Source organism: Lepisosteus platostomus, chromosome 9 (genome assembly GCF_059453375.1).
Source record: "Lepisosteus platostomus isolate fLepPlt1 chromosome 9, fLepPlt1.hap1, whole genome shotgun sequence".
In the NCBI taxonomy this organism is placed as follows: domain Eukaryota; kingdom Metazoa; phylum Chordata; class Actinopteri; order Semionotiformes; family Lepisosteidae; genus Lepisosteus; species Lepisosteus platostomus.
The window spans coordinates 16991400-17012935 of NC_142619.1; the positions used below are offsets into that span (position 1 = coordinate 16991400).

General features: G+C 36.1%; 1 protein-coding gene across 1 annotated transcript; it reads left to right on the forward strand.

The window, feature by feature from the left end:
• The first annotated feature begins 2874 nt into the window (after positions 1 to 2874).
• On the forward strand, positions 2875 to 16163 carry LOC148654570 (protein mono-ADP-ribosyltransferase PARP11-like). Its single transcript, XM_088646990.1, has 8 exons — positions 2875 to 3027; positions 3862 to 3981; positions 4067 to 4187; positions 5813 to 5888; positions 7001 to 7073; positions 7970 to 8097; positions 9085 to 9236; positions 14188 to 16163. Exons 2-8 carry the CDS (start codon positions 3865 to 3867, stop codon positions 14502 to 14504), a joined length of 984 nt encoding a protein of 327 aa, XP_088503116.1. The 5' UTR covers positions 2875 to 3027; positions 3862 to 3864; the 3' UTR covers positions 14505 to 16163.
• Positions 16164 to 21536: the final 5373 nt, after the last annotated feature.

A 21536-nucleotide genomic window follows, 5' to 3' on the forward strand; every position in this document is an offset into this window, starting at 1 on the left:
CCACATACAAAAAATTGTATATGGCCAACAAAGTGATCTTATCTTATCCTAATCAGACAAGTGTCATTGAAAGATCATGTGAGGTCCTCGGTGATATGGATGCCCAGGAATTTGAAGTTACTGACCCTTTCCACTTCAGTCCGATTGATCTGGATAGGAGCCTGACCGTTTTGCAGTTTTCTGAAATCAACGATCAGCTCCTTGGTTTTGCTGACGTTGAGGGTGAGGTTGTTGTCTTCACACCACGTTGTAAGGAGATTGACCTCCTCCCTGTAGGCCCTCTCATCATTGTCTGTGATCAGACCTACAATTGTGGTGTCATCAGCAAAATGATGGAGTTGGTGTTATATTTGGCCTTACAGTCGTGGATGTAGAGGGAGTAAACAGTCAACAGAGTGCTTAGTGTGCTGGAGATGTGGTTTCCAAAGCCTGACAGCCTGAGGTCTGATGTCAGAAATTCCAGAATCCAGTTGTAGAGGGTGGTGTCAAGACACAGTGCACTGAGTTTCTTGACTAGTTTCTCTGGAATGATGGTGTTAAAAAGCTGAGCTGAAGTTGATGAATAGTAGTCTTGCGTATGTGTTCTTTTTATCCAGATTGGATAGGGCAGTGTGTATGGCAATGGAGATTACGTCATCTGTGGATCTGTTGGGCCAGTAGGCGAATTGGTACGGGTCCACTGTGTCTGGAATGGTGTCCTTAATGTGCCCCATGACCAGCCTCTCGAAGCACTTCATGATAACAAGGGTTAGTTCCACTGGGCGGTAGTCATTAAGGCATGTCACTGTGGTTTTCTTCAGTATTGGGATGATTGTGGTGGTCTTGAAGCAGGTGGGGACTACAGCTTGGGCCAGAGACATTTTGAAAATGTCTGTGAATGCACCTGCCAGTTAATTGGCACAGGCTCTGAGGACACGACTGGGTATGCCGTCAGGTCCCGCGGCCTTGAATGTGTTCACTTTTAGTAGAGATCTCCTCACCTCATCTGCAGACAACGAGAGCACCTGGTCAGCTGCAGAGGGTGCAGCTCTGTTGACTGGTTCTGTGTTGCTGGCTTCAAACCAAGCATAAAAAGTGTTGAGCTCGTTAGGCAGGGAGGTATCATGGGTAGATGCACAGACGTTCTTCCTTTTGTAGTCTGTGAGGGCATGTATACCTTGCCAATGACATGGGTCATTAGTGGTGAAGTGTTCCTCTAATTCCTGTTTGAGTGTGTTTTTTGCAAGTTTAATACCATTCTTTAGATTGATCTTGGCTGGCTTTAGTCCTGATGTATTGCCTTATTTGAATGCTGCATCCCTTGCTTTGATTAGGGTGCGAACCTCACTGTTCATCCATGTTTTCTGGTTAGGAAAAGTTCTTATTTCTTTTGTGAGTGTAACATCATCAGCACATTTCCTGATGTAGCTAGTGACTGATGATACATATTCCATAAGGGTTCTACAGATGACATCATTGCAGATGGGTTCTTCAATTCAGGAGCTACAGTATATGTACTGTAACATCAGTAAGTTCTCATTTCTCATCTCATTCAGTCATTTCTCAGCAACAACAGTACTGCTCAAAACATGGATACCACAACGCTAAATGCAGAATATGTACATACATTTTCTTTGGAAAAGGTTAAATGAAATTCATGTTTTAATGGGGAAAGGAAAAAGCCTTTCTTACCTACTGTAGCTCATTCTCTCAAAGCAGCTCAGAAACGGCATTCAACTGAGAAATGTAGAATACACACTACTGAGATGTTCAATCTGTGACATTACCTAATAATTTAAGAGTTACTAAAGTTTAAGTTGAAATCAAGTAAAGAAAAAGAGGACTAATTATTTTAAGTCAAAATACAATGTACAGTAAGGCTTCTACGAAGCAGCTAAAGCAAAACAGAAGTTTGACTCAAAACCTACAACTTTGCATGTTGTAGCACCATTACAGTTTACATTTCAGTGCTGCAACACCTGATGATTGTCACTCATTAATGATAGAATTCAGAATGTAGCTGTGTTTCTAAACCCTTTAAAAGTATTCCTTAAAGCATGGAAAATGAAAGGGGAAACTTCGACATACAGTATATGAAAATGCAATTCTGGACATTGCTGTTTTTGCTATACCTTTAAATGCCACATTGTTTTGCTCTAGAATATGGCTTAAATAGGTTTTGCAGGTTATTGACTTCTTTTATGGCCTTTTTTACTTCTCTTGAGGTGTACAGCCATCAGAACCCAACATACAGTAGTTTAACCCTGTTGGGCTTTTTGACTGGAATTATGTGATTTTTTTTCATCCACCTTTAAAAAAATATTATTTTTCTCACACCTACTCAAACTTGGTAATCTTACTTAAAAGTATCTGTATCACAACAATCGATAACCATAAAGAGCTAACCTTATACAGTAATTGACTCCTTTACTTCTACCAGCACATCTCTTACTTGACATCTTACTGTATCTGACATCTTACTGCTGTATTTTGTTAAACAACATGTACAGGATCCATCCTTTCTTTTTTGTAAATGAATGCACAGTACGGTCAAGTTACTGTAAAAATAAAATCAAAAATTAAAATCTATCAACCAAAATGTATTTTCGAAAGAAGAAAAACCGTTGTCTCTATTCACAAGAATTATTGGCAATAAAAGGTAACACTCCACTCGTGCTTTTATTATACCAGACATGGGATTTTAAAGCGGAACATGATATTTTGAAACTCTTAATCTGTTTATTAAACAGTTTTGAATCAGAGAATCTTTTCCCCAAGGGATTTAACCAATGATGTATGAAAAACAAAGATTGTTTTCTCGCTTTCCTGTGCAGCATATGTTTGTGACGAAACGTCAGAGTTCTTTCTTCCAATTGGCTTGTCACAATGAAAACGTCATGTGTGCGGAAGCAAGCGAGAAACAGAAATAGGAACTGGGATGGTATAAGACTTTCTAAAATTTAGAGAATTTATATTCTTAAATTTATGAAGACACGTTAGTAGAAGGTCACCGACACAACAATATCGACGTAACGCTAGCTAAAGTTTGTAAGTGTTTATGTGTATTCAGATTTTATATTACATTTTTAAAGTATTGTCATTTGCAAGTGTTGATTAGGACAGCTTTAAAAGAAACGAACGTGTACATTTTAGTGGAAGAGCTTGTAGTAAAGAAGAAGCATTCACAGTCGCGTAATCGAAGTTTGCAATTGCAGCAAGTTAGAGGAAAGAGTGTTTTAATTCACGTTCTGTGTATTATTGAGAATCTCAACAATGTATACAGTATGTTCCAAACCACTACATGTACTGTACACTACATACGCATATACAGTACAGTACATACAGTACTTTACACAGAAATCAAATTGTGCCTCTATGCTAGTGAGGCTCACAGCTGTAGCTTGCTGTCATGCAGAGAATGTGAGAGCTTCATGGAGGCCTTTGCAAAACTAAATACAATTCTTGGATTAGGTGCCTCAAAAATACTGGGCAGGCATTGGTGATCCTATAGGATGTATTATTGTGGAGCTATGGCTAGCCCTGGGGAAAGTTAACAGGAAATATAAATTAATTGTATTTTGATTAAGACAAAAACATACTGTAGGTTTCACACAAAGGAAGACAGTTTCATGCTGTTTCTTGGTATCGGCTTCAAAAACGTGTCTACACTGTAGGTACAGTAGCTTGATGATGGACTAATCAATAATTCTTAATACAGGCATGATTATGTAGTGTTTTATTAGCTAACGCGCCAGTGGAGTTTCTTTTACTTTTCATCCACCTGATACTTAAATCTGAGGCTTTTCTAAGTTTTATTAGTGCTGTCTTTTTCACTTCCTAAATGGTATCCTGCATGTTTTGATATCTTTGATTGATTTCCAGACCATGTTTGTCACAAGAGGACCCGAAGATGACGTCCCTGACCTTGAGGATATGGACACTTCAGATTCTCAATGGTGCTGGTTTTATCTGGCTGATTGTGGTGTTTGGCATATGTTTGAGGTACAGTATCTGGTATTGAATTGTAAGATGTTCTATTAATTTCGAAGAACAACACAGTGTTGACTGGTGTTTTCTTTTTTAAAAGGTTGACTCAAGCTCAACGTGCAACATGACAAGCGAGGATATTGAAAAGCACTACAGAAGCAACCAGCAAGGTGTTTTGGAATTCTCTACAGCCAAATATACATATCTTTTGGATTTTTCAGGTACTAAATAATCATTACTTATTTGTTCATTTTAATAGTTTTAATTTGATCACTAATGAGGTACTTCAGATTAATCTAGTATTTCATAAGTGTGATTGTATTTTCTTTCCATTAAAAAAGAAATCAGTGAATTAAAGAAAAACATCGGAGAAGGTTTGAATGGCTTTCCTGACCTTCAGGAGTAGCCTGAACTTATACAGTACCTTCAAGATTTTCGTGAGGTTCTCCATAAATTCCCATGGGAATTGCGTTATCCAGAAAAAATGCAAGGAGTAATAATACCCCAACTAACATGCGCCACTCATCAAACACGGTACTTAAAAGGACCCCTCCGGGAGTAAGGTTTGCTGATAAAATCCACAGTCCATGGTCCGTGAAGTATCAATCCGCAAAACAATATCCAACTGATGAACACGAGGAAAAAGCTGAAATCTAAGAAAAGACAAGACCACAATTAATGGGGAAAGAGATAACTAATCCAGAAGAGAGTTGAGCAAATGGAATGTCATGAAAACAGGCTCTCCTCACCAAGGAAAAAGTGAGGTTACTCTGTTAATACTTCACCTTGGGGAAATAGCATAGATCCTGATAGGTTCAAAGGGCCCGATAGGGTCATCTCCTTGAGGTTCAGGATTTCTGGTTGGATCTGCTAAATGCATGCTGTAGAAATAGTGCAACACCCATGCCACTATAACACCTTTTAATTACCCAGTTAAACAGGAACTAATTACAGTCAATACCTTGCCTTTTAGGTGACAGTATGCAGTAATTCAAAAACCATTCATAAGCCTTACACTTCCATCCCAAACTCAAGATAGTGAAAGTAGAGCTCTAATAGTCCCAGTTAAAGTTCTGGCACCCTTGTTTAGGTGAAATGCTCTTTTATAACCTTTTTCTAAATATTGTCTAATATACTATGTATTAATCAATTGTATTTTTTTAATGGAGTACTGATTATTTTTTGCAAACAGTTTGAATTGGATTGTTGAACAGCATGGATTCTTGTTACAGCTTCTTTTTGAGATCAAATACTGTAGCTCTCCTTAAAAAGCAAAATATTACTGGATTCTGCTAAATCAGTTTCCATATTGAGAGATTGCCTACTCCCGGCTTTGATTGAGATCCAGATTAATCATTTGTATGCACAAAAACAATGCCTTAATAAAAGTGTTGTGGCTCTCTGTTGGTGGAACCTACTGTATGCCACAGTGCAATATTTCTTGTATGTACTGTCAATTGGGACTTTTATTTTGGAAATGTCAGATTACTTAGAACTGAGTGATTGAATACTGATTAATTGAGCTGATATGGAGAGGTGAATGTGCTTTTTCTAGGTTACTTGTGTTTTTTTTTTAATAATATGTAAGAAAGTAATACCAGAGAGGAAGTACAAGGGCATGAAAGCAGTGGTACATTTGATTATATAGAAGTACTTAAGAAATGTTATTTACAGTATATTCTCTATGTCACATGTCTAACAATATACTGTAGCAAGAGTGAAATTGGGAAACTGCAAATTAAAATGTAAACATTAATATTAGATTTTTTCAGTAGGGCAGCCTTTTGATCTCTAATTTGTCATTCACATTTGTTTCTTACTTTTTGGTCCCTGTGTCCCCACCAAGTGATGAAACAGACAAACACAAAAACTGGAAAACAGCGGCCAATCAAGCGTGCACTTTATTCTGTGACTGCTTTCAGGTATGGAACTAACTCTTACTGGGGATTTGGCATGACCTTCAAAAGGTGAATCATGACAAGTTGAAGTGTCCTGTCCCAGTATTGAACAGGGCTAGCTATGCTTTGATTCTGAGATCTAATCTGAGTTTAGACTACAAGATGGAAGTCAAGAAGCTAATTTTAGCATCATAAATCTAGGATAATATACTGTATAAACTCTCTGCCAGGTGGGTTTGATTTGAAGAATTTCCATCATACTGTAGCTGCCACATGTACCACAAGAACACTTTAGGAGTGTTTTCTTTCTGAATGTATACATTTAGATTTTTTTTGTTCATGTTTTTAATCCTTTAATTTAGAAAAACCTTTTGTAAATCTAGCCAACATGCTGCAACAAACAGTGACTTGGCAAGTGCCATAGGGGTCATGGAAAACATACAGTACACATTACTGCTTTAGTGCTGAATGTAGGCAGAGCACTAGATGACTTGCCAAAGCCAGGGGGGTCCTTGATATGAGAAAAAGTAATGATTTCCTCAGCCAGCTCTGGCAGAACAGTACTCAGTCCTAAAGTACAGGCTCCTGCCACAGTAGGTGAGGGGTATGAGTACAAATACTTTAACCTAAACGTATGAAAAAAGGATGTAAATTGTCCAGTCTTAAGTACTACTACTACTTTACTACTTAATATTAGAAAAATAATTAAATATAGAAATTTAAGGACTTTATCTTAATTGCTACGTCTAGTTATCTTTGATCGTAGCCTAATTTTGTGGCTATATGCTTCACCATCTATTAATTATTATGCACCTTCTGACTACTATAGGGAATTCACCACACTTCTGCAAGTCCTCATGTGCAGTACTGCAGTGTACATGAGAGGTAGTTTTAGGCGGCATCATTAATGCATTTGTTTTGCATACTTTGTCGTTGTTTCCTAATAGCAGAGCATGTAGGTTGTTATACAGTTACAGTAAATGAAAGATGGTGAAATTCGTGGCTGCCTATTTTTCTTTTTTGTCTAGTGTTGTTTAATGTTATTTTTGTTTTGTTTAGGCTTTTATTTAGTTTCACTTAATCAATTTAGTTTTGTCTAAATCACATACACTTGTATTTTTCATTTAACTATATAGGTTTATCTGTGATAATCCTTCTCTGCCAGTTCCTTCTCATTGGGAAATGATTGATACAGACCAACCCTATCAGGTAAGAGAACAGGTTATTTTGAGTCTTGTGTGTGAAATATATTTGTATTACACTTGAAGCGTGAAATGCATAGACTGGATAGGTAAGTTGAAATTTCATGAATGCTTTTTTACATATCACAACATACAGTACACATGAAGGTGTTATTTTATCCATTTCCTGGAATCTTATAATTGTAAGGCACAATTTTGTTAGTGAAGACAACGTTTCTACGTATAAGGCTTGCAAAATCCAGGGACACATACTACAGTATGTACTGTACAGTGCCTGCAAAAGTATTCACCTCCTTCCAGTGGTAGTGGAAGAAGAGAATTGCTCAGCTGACACTTAAAAGTTTTGATTAAAAAATATTCACTTTAAATGTGTACAGTATATTTAATTTGTAATTCAACAATATGGGACATCAATGGGCAGAATACTCTTGTTAACTATTGTATACACATTAAGAACAGGATGACACACAGAACAGTTTGGCATCTTGCATGGGTAATTGTTCTAAGGACTTTGGTTAGTAAATTACTTACAATTACAATTTTTCTTTCCCATTTCAATCTAATAGGTTTTAAAGCTTAACCCTTAAGGTTAAAGTTTTTTCACAATGTAACACTGCAATTTTCAAATACAGGGTTGACTTACAGTATATTGTATATCTTGAATTTGTTTATATAAGAAATTCTTCATTGGTTGTTTTTTAAAGAGACCTTTATACTGTATAACATGTACAGTACATACTGTATATGTGATCAATGTGATTCAATTATTTGCAGATATGAACTGATAAAATAAAAAAAAAACTTTGTTATTGACATCTGAATGACATGTCATTGTGAAATGAATTCTGTGGAGAACGATTTTATCTAAAATAATACTTTCATTCCTTATGTATTGTTTTACAGATGATAAGTTTACTTGGAGACACCTATGAATACAAAGAGGTAGCCAGACTCTTTGAGAGGACAATGGCAGCACACATTAGGGCAATTAAGAGAATTCAAAACATAGACCTATGGGAATTTTTTTGCAGGTAACTCCTATTAGTATCCATATGCATTTTCTGTAATTACAGTATACAGTATGTGATTATGAATGCTACTACTGTTTAGATCTGAAAGATACTAGCTACAGTATTTACTGCTGTATGTTGGCCAGTTTTCTTTCTTGTAGATGTTACTAGGCAAGTTACAGTATAACAATAATAACTCTATAAAACACCTTTCGTCTTAAATACTGTACAGTATGTATCAAAGCTGTGTACCTGAGAGCTCCAAAAAATGTATTATTATAAAACAGAAAAAAATATTAAATTAAATATAAACCTAATTATTCTAATTATTTAGAAGAAAACGTTATTTTGTTAGATTAATATACTGTGAGGTTTAAAATCTCCTGCATCCAAGCAGTTAGATTCCCATGTCCATTTTGGACGGACATTCCACAAACTAGAGGCTTAGGCACCGAAAGCCCTGTTACCCAAAGTTTTTAGTCTGTTATTAACAACACATAAAGTAAAACATCTGCATCAGTGGAGTGGAGACTGCAAATAGGAGAAAACAAAACAAAGACCAGGCCTTGAAGGTCTGAAGATCTTAAAGGAAGCCACTGCAAACACTACAGAGTAGAAGACAAATGGGCATACTGTAAGAGAAAAGAGCTAATCGCAATTCCTGTCTACTGGGTTTTGAACATTCGGTAATTTGTGTAGAGTATTACGTGAATCCTAGAAGAGGCAGTACTTACAAGAGTATTTGCAGTAATCAGTCCTGGAAGAGACAAAGGCATGTTCCATTTCTCCACATCACTTAAATAGAAATGAAGGCATCCAGAAAATACTTCTGCAGTTAAATCATATGATGTAGCTAGAATAATTGTTATATTTTTCATTTTAGAGAGAAATTCAGTTACCAGTTAATAACTGTTCTCAAATCATTTTAGTTTTGTGTAGAGAACCAAATGTGATGATCTCAGTCTTAATTAAAGAAAGGCTACTTAAGTTATTTTTTTCTTTTTGAAGAAAAAAGGCCCAGCTGAGGAAGATAAAACGAGTTCAAGACATTGAGGAAAGAATTCTGTTTCATGGCACCAGCTATAATGTTATACAAGCAATATGTACGCACAACTTTGACTGGAGATTAAGTGGTAGCCATGGTGATGTCTATGGAAAAGGTAGGTTGCAGTTGCTGGGATCTTTACTTAGGAGAATTAGGAGTATACATTGGTTTAGGTAATATATTATACAGTACTATATTACATCATTCAATTTTATTAATTAATTAAATAATTCAGTTAAAATATGAATATTGCCTACACATAATCACGTTATCAACAGCATCATCTTGCCCAACTTGGTTAACTTGGTTTATGAGGTCCATTCTTGTGATGTACAACTATTTCTGCTGGAGCACAGTCTCCTTTCTCCAGGTTTTGTCTGTTGTTTTAGGGAAGAAAGATTTGTATAATCACACAGTGTTCATGCACAGGAAAGGCCCTTTTCAGTTTAATACAGCTTACAGACTTATTTTTCTATTACTTGCATCATTTTCTTATGCACGTGAGAAAACAAAACATTTCTGGTATAGTTCCGTAGAGATTTTTTCAGTTCAGCATGTAAATAGGTTATGTTATGCAATTGGTCGTAGGTTTGAAGTTCATGCTGATATTATCTTACAATGCTCTGAAAACGTGCATGAAAGTTTTGATGTGTGTGGTTTATTGACAATTCCACTTTTAGGGGAAGGAAATATATTGCATTAGAAACATCCATCTGTCCATTTTCTAACTGCTTGTTCCAATTTAGGTAAGACAAAGCCAATCCTGGCAAGCAGTGGGCACGAGGCAGGATACACCCTGGATGGAATGTCAGTCCATCACAGGGCTCACACACAGATACACACATACTGTACACACCAGAGCCAATTTTCCCAGAAGCCAGTTAGCCTACCAGTACTGTTGAAGGTAACCGGAGCACCCGGAGGAGACCCAGTCAAACACAGAGAGAACATACTGTATGAACCCCACGCAGATAGAACATTGGGTACAGAACTGAACCCTGGGCCCCAGAGTAGCAGAGTAGTGATACTAACCTCTGCCCCACAATGCAGTCCACACATCAGAAACATAATTCATCATATTCACAATAGACACGTAATATATCATGTTGTAGATAGATACAATATTTGTTAAGCCTGGAGACAATTTACAGTAAGCTCACAGAAGTAGAATGGTGGGCTTTAACCAAAAATACATTTTTACCTTTCAAGGTTTCACATACAGTATATAGTAGATCCAGAAAGGGGTTGACACTTGCAAATTTAACGTATTTTATAGGTGTACACATTTAAATAATTTCTTTAAAACAACTATCATTTTACAAGTAATTACTTTGCATTTCATAAAACATTCACACATCTTTTTTTATATGGTTACTCCTCCATTATATATGTTTATATTCAGTTATGTAAAATCCAACTTTTTGGTTTTCTTTTTGGGGAATGTATTACTTTTATTAAAAGAGTACTGTACATAATATGCAAAGGGCTCCCACGTGACTCTGCCAGTAAAGGCACTTGCTGCCAGAGCAGTAGGTTTGGTTCAGACCCAGGTTATCTCACTGCCCAACTCCGAGTATCATTTCCTAAGCAGAGGCACTTAATTTATAGATTAAATTCTGGAAATATATTCTGCTGGGATGGGGTTGGTATTACTTTTCTAGGGCTCTCAGGTTTCAATACAGCAGAAACTTGCCAGATGCCTGCAGGCTTAAAGACCTGTCACACTTCCAGTTAGTGCTGACTTATTCTAGAGACTAGAGTCTTGATTAATGGATCTGACAGTTGAGCATGTTGGAGGTTAAATAATAGAATATATTTTGCAGTCCAAATAAAAATTTCACATCACATCGCTTTCAATTACGCCTTTAATATCCAGTTCAGGATCACAGTGGCCCAGAGCCTATCCCAGAATGCATGGGATGCAAGGCAACATACAACCTGGTCGAAGCGCTAGTCCATTGCAGGGCACACACAATCATAAATGGGCAAACATACTGAAGCCAACAAAGTATTCCTGAGTGTTTGGTATAATTAGATACGGGTGATTTCTTTATTCTCTGGCACAGTTTTGGTGAAAAGAGTAATAATCCAGGCACACTTGGTTAAACAAGTGTTTACTAACAATGACAAGACAAACACTATGCTACACACAACAAAACATACAGCACACAAGTTACTCTACTGTATGTACTGTATACAGTATTTACAGACTAGATGTTTCAGAGGCCTAACATCCTACTCACCCAGAAAACCTCAGATGGCTACTAAGTATTGAACTCTTAAATAATACCCACAGAGGTCACAATACTATATACAGTAAACTGCCTTCCTAATAAAGGCAATAGAACCTGCAGTTAAATCTCTCGTCCTGCAAATCCGGATGCCACAAAGTAAATGGGTTCCTATCTCCCCATTCTAAAATTGCCCCCACAAGCAGGAAAGTAACTGACGTATATTTTATCCAGTAAAGCAAAAATGTGAACTACAGTAGTTTACATGTTTGGCTCCAATCAGTTTTTGTTTGGATGAAGTGCTCTCACTTGGCGCAAGCGTCAAGTTCCAACTCCTCATGACTCCTTTTTTGAGGTCTGACCTTCTTTCTCTCTTCTGCCTCTCTTCTTTCTTCTTTTCTCTCCACTCCTCTTGCCCTCTCTTGCTCTTTTCTTCTGTTGTTAAAATGTGTTCTTATATGGTCTCTTTCTGGGCTGATCATTGTCAGTCTTTTACCCATAACTTAACTAGATACACCAAGGAAAACTTTCCAATTGGGAATTCCAATTCTTTGCTTTGAAGCTGGAAGTGTTTACACTGCCAGGTGTCACTCACTTTATCTAAACCCTTAGAGACACTTCTTAGTTACCTAAAGCTGTAACAATATTAAGCAGAAATTTGTAGCTCTGTATTAACTCTGATAATGAGGTTGGTTGGTTAAGGGCTCTATAATTGCATTATTTTTTACTTATAATAATAATAATAATTGCTTACACTTATATAGCGCTTTTCTGGACACTCCACTCAAAGCGCTTTACATAAATTGAATACGTGTATAAACTTAAGTCTAAATTGAGGTCTGTGTAAATAGAGCAGACTTTATTCAAATGCATGCTTACAAGACGCAAGAATGTCAGAATTAAACCAAACAAACCAGCTTGCATAACTAAGGAATAGCACTCAAATTTAAGGTATTAAGAGATTTTGGCCCCCCGCAGATCCTTAAGATCTCTTTAAGATTTGTATGTTGTAAATGGAGGAATATACTGTAATATCTGGTCACATATCTTTCCATGTACTGTATATTTAGAAATTCCAATATGTATTCTATCCCTATACTCTAACACGGAGGAAGCAAGGATATTCTTTAAAGGAATTTTGGCAGAGAATTCTGGGAAAATGTGTAATCTTTGTGGAATCTTTTTTCACCAACAGGCATACACTATATATTGACAGTATTAACAATACTTTGAAACAGATCCTCCTCAATGGTGGGATTATTTCAAGCAGAAGAGGAGTTAATTAGGGCTAATAATTTTGAAAGAATTCAGGAAGAATGTCATCAATACTAGATTAAATACCCTTGGTCATTTTCCTGTGTCACCTACAGTACTTTATCTCATAGTACATACTGTACGAAAGGATGTCATTCAGACTTTTGTAAATGTGATATAACATACAATAACATAGATTCTGTTTTCTCCTCCACTACCTGGTCACACTGTGCCAAAGCTGGAGACCCTATAGGTAGTGTTTTGTATTTAGTGTTTTTCTGAAGAAATGTTATGATATCAGCAGACTTCTGTGTCAACAGTCTTGCATTCTTGAATCTCTGGTGAAATTGAGTGAGAATAAGCAGTACCATTTTTCCCTTTTCTGACCTTAAACAAAATCTGGTTTGAAAATGATTGCTGAATAAATGAAAGAGAAATGAACTCACGGCCACATTCCCCGTTTTAATAAGCGCCAGCCGCTGCTCCATATTTGAACTGTGTCAGCAGAACAGGTTGTTCAGCTAACTCAGGATAGTCAAATTCTTTAATCTTTTTCTCAGTTGGAGAGGAAGTGGGTGAAGAGTTTACATTTTTCTGAATCCCTGACATTTCACATTTTTAGTTGTGGGATTGCTGGGTCAGCAGTCATTGTTCTTGATTTTACATTCTATGTTTTTGGTGAAAAGTACTACTGGGTAGCTTCTCAGCTAGCTTTCTAGTTTAAATGAGGGCGTTTGTTTTTTATCTTATTCGTGTTTCTATGTTTCTTTTAATTGGAAACACTGAGTAATGACGTTTAAAAAAGGAAACGTGCTGTAGTTCAAAAAGTTAAGGTGGGAGAGAAAGATCCATAGAATCACGTAGACAGGCACCTAACTGCCTTGAACTTGGATTGCCTGCCAGCTTTCAGACGTTTATATTATTGTAGGTGCCTAGCTATGTTATTTAGCTCTCCTTATTACTGGAGGAAGAATATTCATATGGTGATTATCAATAGGTTCAGTGTTCTGGGTACATGTCTCCAGTTAAAAGTGGAAAGTGCTGATGTGTGCATTATAAACTTCTAACTAATTTTGGGTAAATAGCCACTTGATCTTTCCCCAAGAAAGTTAAAAGGTGAAATTGAAAGACATTCTATACTATAATATTTTCTGTGGGTAGACAATGAATGAAGAGAATATAAAATGCAAATAGCTGTCATTCTGCTTGTAAGCAAATTATAAGTTTTTAAGATGTCTGCCAGTTCCAGCCTTTATCTCAAAATGTTGTTATAGTTTTGTGAATCATAAAGGACATGGAATCTGTATATGAAGGTGTGCTAATCTGTTAAAGAAAATCATAAAAAATATATATATTTGGTGTATACCTGTATGCTGTATATAATTTATATCAATTTGCTCTTTGTAAGAAAGCTGTCAAAATTTCAGTGAAAATGTATTCAAAATAAAATATGAACATGCTTCCTCACAAGTGTCATAAAACTCTTCCATGAAGAAAATTTGCTTAAGTACTGTACATTTTTTCACAATGTATTTTTGTTCCAAAAAACATACTCATATATTTTTTTTTATTTTGTTTCAGGAACATATTTTGCAAGAGATGCTGGGTACTCAAGCAAATTCTGCCGTAGTGCTGGGAATCATTTAACATCTTTACAAAAGCATGGCGTTACGCCACCTGTATTTCAAAGTGAACCTCCCTTTAAGTCAATGTTTATCGCTCGTGTGCTTGTTGGGGATTACACTGTAGGAAATTCCACCTATTGTAGGCCACCATCAAAGGACAAAAGCTTTGTGAACCTATATGACAGCTGTGTGGATGACATCACTAATCCGAAGATTTTTGTGATCTTTGATAGCAACCAGATATATCCAGAATATTTGATAGAGTTTTATTAAATTAATTCGTTTTGGACTTTTTTCCAAGTGCATTATTTTTTTTTTAATGGAAACTATTTTTGAATACTGTAAAAAGAGCAATACTTAGCCATTACCTGTGTTGTGTCGATTCACCTAATTTAGATTTATGATAGAAAATATGATGTACTTTAGATTATACATTCATAATGTCTTGTCATTATTTTGACAATAAAGAAGATTAGTATAACTGAAACATTAACGTACAAAATGGTTAACATTAAAACCATATTGTATTCGGCTGTTATAAAATGTCTTTTATAATGTGCCTTGTACTGTACATAAAAAAGTAGTCATGTCTTTCCATTTGTAAAGGCTGAGAAATTTAGTTCAAACAGGCCACGAAGCCCTATTCAGCCTTATTCTGGCATGTTCTGGCTTTAATCAAGCAATTCACCATATCATTGGCATTGCAGTCCACTGAGTGTATTAAGGTCAAAAGATTGCATAACATAGGATTGTTTTACTTCACCAGAAAAAAATAATATCTACTTTGTAATGTAAAAATGTATTCATTTAAAATGTATTTATTTAGTGCTAAATATTTATTTAATGGTACCTCCATACATTTATTAAGGTTATGCTTAATCAGAATTTATAAGACACTTATATTTTCAGGTTAATATACAAAGATATTAACAGACTAAGTAAATGTAATAAGCTGGGGTCAAGTATTACTGTATGTAAAACAGAAGTATAAAAACAATGTTAATTGTTTGTATATGAAGTGTAAGCTATTTAGACTTGCTCCTTTTCAATATTTATTTTATTGATTTGCAGAAATTGTTTCCTAGACAAATCACTAAACTTTCATAGTTTTGTTTTTTAATATCATTTTGTTACTGGATAATAACAAGGATGTGTATACTGTATAATATAATAACTTACACTTATTTATTTCTATAGTAGTTTAAAGTAGAACTATCAGAGCTTCGTATCACTTTTTTAGTCAAACTATGGGAGAAACACTTTGCGCCCTTTTGGATCCACCACACTTAATTTATTCAGAATGGAAATTATTATATACCGATGTTTTAAGCATACAGTGTCCTCCATATTTAACCAATGAAATAGGAATAAAAACATTATATTGTACATTGCAGGAGGTCTTAAACAATGTGTAACAGTGCTATTTGTGCTCAGCAGATGGAAAGCAAATTATGAATTTATAATCACTCAAGTGAGCTTTTTATTTACCAGGTTTGAATTTAGAAATCAAAAGGAACAAGTCGTGATTTGTTAGCACTTATGATCTTAAATATAAATATTGAAAAGGAGCAAATCTAGTAATACCTGTCTTTGCAGAAGGTGTTGCACTTTGGTAGAGTTCGGAAGTTTGTGTGTATAGTCCCTGAAAATATCTAGATTGTACACTAGAGAAGCTCCGGAGTCATTCTTTATGATGGTTTTCCCATCTGAATTATTCGGTGGCATTAACAACATGCCCTAGCCTAATATAAGCAAAATAATAAATTGCACTCCTCTTGTCCCATTGGTCACACGAGCACGGAAAGGAGAAACAGGTTTTGCACTTTAGTATTTTATAAATCATCTACCTCTTTAGATCTGTGAAAATGTTGTTTTAAAAACGTATTTCATTTTTAAAGACTATAATAAAGATAACATTTTTAATAAAATGAAGCCCTTGAGAAATGCAGTATTATTTTCAACCATTCTTTACTATGCTAGTCCCGTGCGGCATTACGCGGAGGCGTGCACAGTGTGGAGGCGGAGCCCTGGTAGAAGGGCGACGCTTCGCCTCTGTATACCCAGCTGTCCCGGCTTCCATCTGATAAGCCCCAGCTGGGCGGGTTCTATAAAGGCACACTGGACACCCTCCGACAGGATGAGCAGGGCCACCACTGGAAAGGGGGTTGCAACCGCGTAAGGTTTTCTTTTTCTTTAGATTTTTATTTTTGCCTGTCCCATCATGCACTTTCACCGGGGCAGGCGCACACACACGCCTTGTTATGTTATTCCCTTACGCGCCCTGCTCACCAGACTGGACTCCGCTAAATAGGGTAAATCCAGTCAGGTCACCGCTGTGCTAGCGACTCTTTTTTTCCAAGCTGGACCCCGTTAAGTAGGGTAAGCCCAGGCTGGAGGTAACGCAGCAGCGCGGTACCCTTTCTTTTTGCCTTTTTGCCTTTTTATTTTCACTCGTTTTGTATTCTTTTTGTCCCTGCTAGCCTCACACCGGTCCTTCCCGTCTCCTCACCCGGGGCGTAGACTTTCTACCAGTGCTGGGTATGGGTATGAGGTTTAAGGGCCACTCAGAGAAAAAGTGCAGGTGTTTGCAAGGGGCAGAGAGTACGATCTGCAGTGGCTGTGTTCAATTGCCATCCTCTCGATGAAGTTTCAGCTCATAAGTCTTAATGTCTAATCGGCTAGTCTTCAAGGGTTGTTTAAGGCTACAGTTCGTCCAGGGAAGTAAAGATTAGAATGTCCCATATAGCTACAGAGAGAAGCAGGTTGGCTCTACTGTAGTGTTAATGGTTAAATAACGCAGTGGTTTTCCCTTAAGTTTTTAGTTAAATGGGAAAAGCACAGTGCTGCTCTCCTGACACTAAAGAATAGGTGTACAGCGGAATCCAGGGAACCAAAAGGAGGTTATGGGCAGTTAGGATGGGAATGTACAAAGGTACAGTGAATAGGTTGCAGGTTATCATACTTTAAAGACGTTTATATATAAATGACCTACATGACACACACCCTTAATAGTTTTTCCACTCTGAGCACTAAGTGAATTTTGCACACAGAAACATGATATCACAAGTTAAAGTTAACACACATGCTCTGTTAGTTGCACAGCGAAATCTAGAAGGGTGTCCAAGGATCTTCAGTTCATGTACAGTATAAGGTACCAAATGGTCTGTCTCCTGATTATTATAATGATTTATTGCATTAGTAGAGTCCAGCACTTAATCATAAATTTGCTGTTTCAAGTATTTTTACTCTGCCAAAGACCAGGCTCTGCTAAATTCATGATAAAGTTTCATCTTGTGCAGGACCAAATCTATGGAACCTTTTTTAAAGATCTATCATTTCTCTAAGCCTTTTAAAGTGTAACCTCACAAACTCCACTGTGCTTTTTTCTACTGTTGTATGTTATGTGTGTGCTAATACTCTTTAAATTTGGTGAAAAAATGCTCAAGTAATGCTGTATTTTGATTTTGAAATTGAGGTTGCATCTCTGGGCAGCACAGTGGTGCCATGGTTAGCATTGCTGCCCCGCAGTGCTGGGTCCCTGGGCTCAGTTCTGGTTCTGGGTTGCTCTCTGTGTGGATTTTGCACAGCATGTTCTCCCCATGTTTGTGAGGGTTTCCTCCAGGAGCTCCTGTTTCCTCCCAAAGTCCAATGGCATGCTGGTAGGTTAATTGGCTTCTGGGAAAATTGGCCCTGATGTGAGTCTGTGTGTCTGTATCTGTGTTTGTGTCTCAAGATGGACTGATGTCCTGTCCAGAGAGTATCCCTCTTGGACCCGTTGCTTGGCAGGATGTGCTCTGGCCCCCCTGCGACCCTGAAATGGATGAAGCAGTTAGAAGATGCATAGTTAGCATAGATTACTGATACAAAGTCAATGGTAAACCATGATTATACTTAAAATATGTAGTGATTGTGATGCATTTATCAGTGTTCCAAACTAATTTGCAGTGTAATATAATATGTTGTATTTATACAAAGCAACTAATGTTTGTACCAATATATGTAGTTGGTACAGTTACATTTTACTGAAGCAATACTGTACAGTATGTGAAGTTCCTCTCTAAAATGCTTGGAATGTAGTCTGTCAGCATTAAACTGTTCTCCTGCTGCCTGATTGTTCTTGAAATTTCCTCCCGTGTAAGTCTTTTTAAGAATTTAAAAGGAAATGCACTTTATAGTAATACAGTGCACAATTTTATGAAAAATAATTTGTAGTAATTCAAATGTTGTGGTGGCATTTGTGAACATAAGAAAGACAACTTTTTTTTTTCATACTCCATTGGTGTAAAAATGTGTTTCCACTTGTATCCTGTAGTTTTTTATTGTGAAGTCCACTGGGTTCAATGACTTTTAATTACTTGAATCAGGCTCCTTATACTCCTCAATGTTCTGTTCAAGAATAAAAGATTCAGTCCTGTGATTCTGACAGTGCAGGACATTGCTTTAGACCTGGAATTGATCTGGTTTCTTGTCTGTGTAGAGATCCCGGAGCAGCAATATCCTTTTGTAACTTGAAGTTGATTATGGGCAGCCTACAAATATTAAATGTGTGTATTTTTTTATGAAAGCCAGTTTGCATTACAAAATTTGCATTTATATAAAGAATTATATTGTGTTCAAATTGCGGTTAATTAATGTTTGACATTTTTAAAATGTTCATTGCAAATACTAATGTTCTATATGGAGACATGCAATTTGGGTGTAATAATGTGGTTATTTTGTAGGGTATAGATTTGTAGGATGATAGGGGATTTTATTTGTTCTTTCAGTTGGAGAGAGGCACAGTTAAACTAAAAACATCTGATATAAGAAACTAGTACTGTATATACAGTATCTGTTATCTCAGTCAATCCTTCAGAACAGACACTTGCACCGGATGTGGTCTTTGTTTCATTTTGATATTGAAAGAATTTGACTTCCCAAATAAAGTTATACAAACAAATGAACACAAATTCTGAAATAATAAAGTGAGTCAACTGAAAAAATATCAAATGAGCAGTAACATTTCTAAAACATGGTTCAATACCATTACTTATCATAGCAGTAGACAGCTAGTACTTCTGACTCAGTATTGCAGATTGTAATGTAAAACTAAATTGATTATAGAACTTCACGGCTTCAAACTCAATTGAATCATCATTATTGTTAAATTTCAACCTATTAATTTCAAACCCTTATTAATTATGTTTAGTAAATTGGCCATCCATTTTATTGCCATGAGTAATTCAAAACTGGTAAATGACAAGGTGATTAATGTGTTCTTCATAAATTGAACTGACCTTCAAACTTTTTAGGAATTGTTAAAGAGGATGAAGAATTGATGGCTATAATAACTAATTTTGGAATATCTAATAACTTGTGTGCTTTTACTGTATTTTGAAATTGCCCGAATTAATGGCTTTCAGTCTTAGACGCCCTAGCCTTTCACCAAGATTTTTTCTTATTAGGGCTAAACCAACAGCTATTGTGATTTTAACCCTAAAACTAAATATTTTTTAAAAAAAGTTGTTGACAATACTAGGAAAACAATTATTTATGAAAAGATCCACACATTTTTAAATGTTGTGATCAGGAAAGTTTTTTTTCTCCATTTATTAAAGCCAAATCAGGTACAAAGTTAATTGTATTGTAACATCTTCCAGATAAAATCAGAGAAAGATTCTCCTTCATGCTCCTTCAAACACATGCTATAAAACAGTGATCACTGAAATCCTATCTTGGATTCCTATGACTTTTTTGTTTTAAGAATGACCCTTCTTTAAGTGACCTTATTAATAGCTTTCTGGATATAAATGTTTCTCTAAATACATTATACTGTATATTCTTTAGTATCATTAACTGTCATGTTTTCCTTTCCCAAATATGCTCATATATACAGGGAGGTCAAACAAGACCTTTGCATTTCCATTTCCAAGTTTCCACTCTCAATTATTTAGTAAGGGTTCTACTGTACTTGTTTAGCTCAAACTAATGTTTCCAAAATTTTACAGGTAACAGATTTTACTGTAACATAATCTTGCCTGTTCTGGTGGCTCCACATGTTCTTCATTCAGTTTCAATGTTTTAGGAAATATAGAAAGCTCTTCATTAAATGAAACAACAGGATCCAGATAAAGAACGATGTGCAAGATGAATTGCAATCAAAGATAAAAAAAGGATATTGGAAAGCCCAACAGAAATGGAAAGGAACATTCCAATGGAGGATACAATAAATCATTAACAAAAAGTTATTTTAGTACAACAACTGTAAAAGAACTAACAAGGATGAAGTAAAATATAACCTGAACAGAAATCAGAAACATCTATACAATTCCAGGACAATGGCTGATCTTTTAAAAGAGCATTTTACATGTACAAGTAGAGTTAAAGGTTTATTTTCTGACACAGCTCCACACTCAATTTCACTCAGATGTTCACGAAGGAAAAAGTCAGTAGCATGCCTCAAGACAAAATTCTATATTCAACAGTATTAGCATACAGTAGAAGAAGTATAAGATAGAATTCGGGTAGTCATGGTCCTCAAGATTAATCCCTGGGGCCAGATGATCCCTTACCAGTTGTACTCAAGAAATCAAGATATTGTTCAGAAGCAATTAATGCAATCACTCACATTAGGGGTAGCATCTGTGCTGGAAAATTGCTAATATAGTGCCAACCCATAAGAAGGTTGAGGAAATTTAACCATGTAATTATAGACCAATAAGCCTGACTTGTATTACATGTGAAGCTATTGGAACAATTTTAGCTTAACGAGATAATCACCGACAAAACAGTATAAGAAAATAATGTATTGGGGACAGTCAATATGGATTGAGAAATTGTTCGTCTTGCCCAACTACAGCTTGTTTCTTAGAACAATCAAAAATATGAATGAATATACTGGTAGGTAGGTCCTTTTCCAGGCCATTGTACTCTTTTGGAAAGCAGGCAGAGGGGACCTAGGAGCCATCTGGAAGGAATTAGAGCAAGCTACATCATTTGCCCCTAACTTGGATTAAACCCAGGTGCTAGATGCTATAATAAGTGTGAATATAATAATATGGTGAATTTAGTTTTTCCAAAGGTTTGTGATAAACTTCCTCATAAAAGATTAATTCTCAGGCAGTAAGCATTCAGGGAAACGAGATTAAACAGAGAACTGATGCGGCACCTTCTATATTATTACTTCATAGTACAGTATATAACATTATTCCTTAGGTCTTTTGTTGTAAAAGCTTTTAAATAAAAAAAACTTCATGCATGATGAATGGTTGCTTCTGTATTTTGTTTTCATCTTTTCTATTAAGCACTAACCATATCATCCTGTAG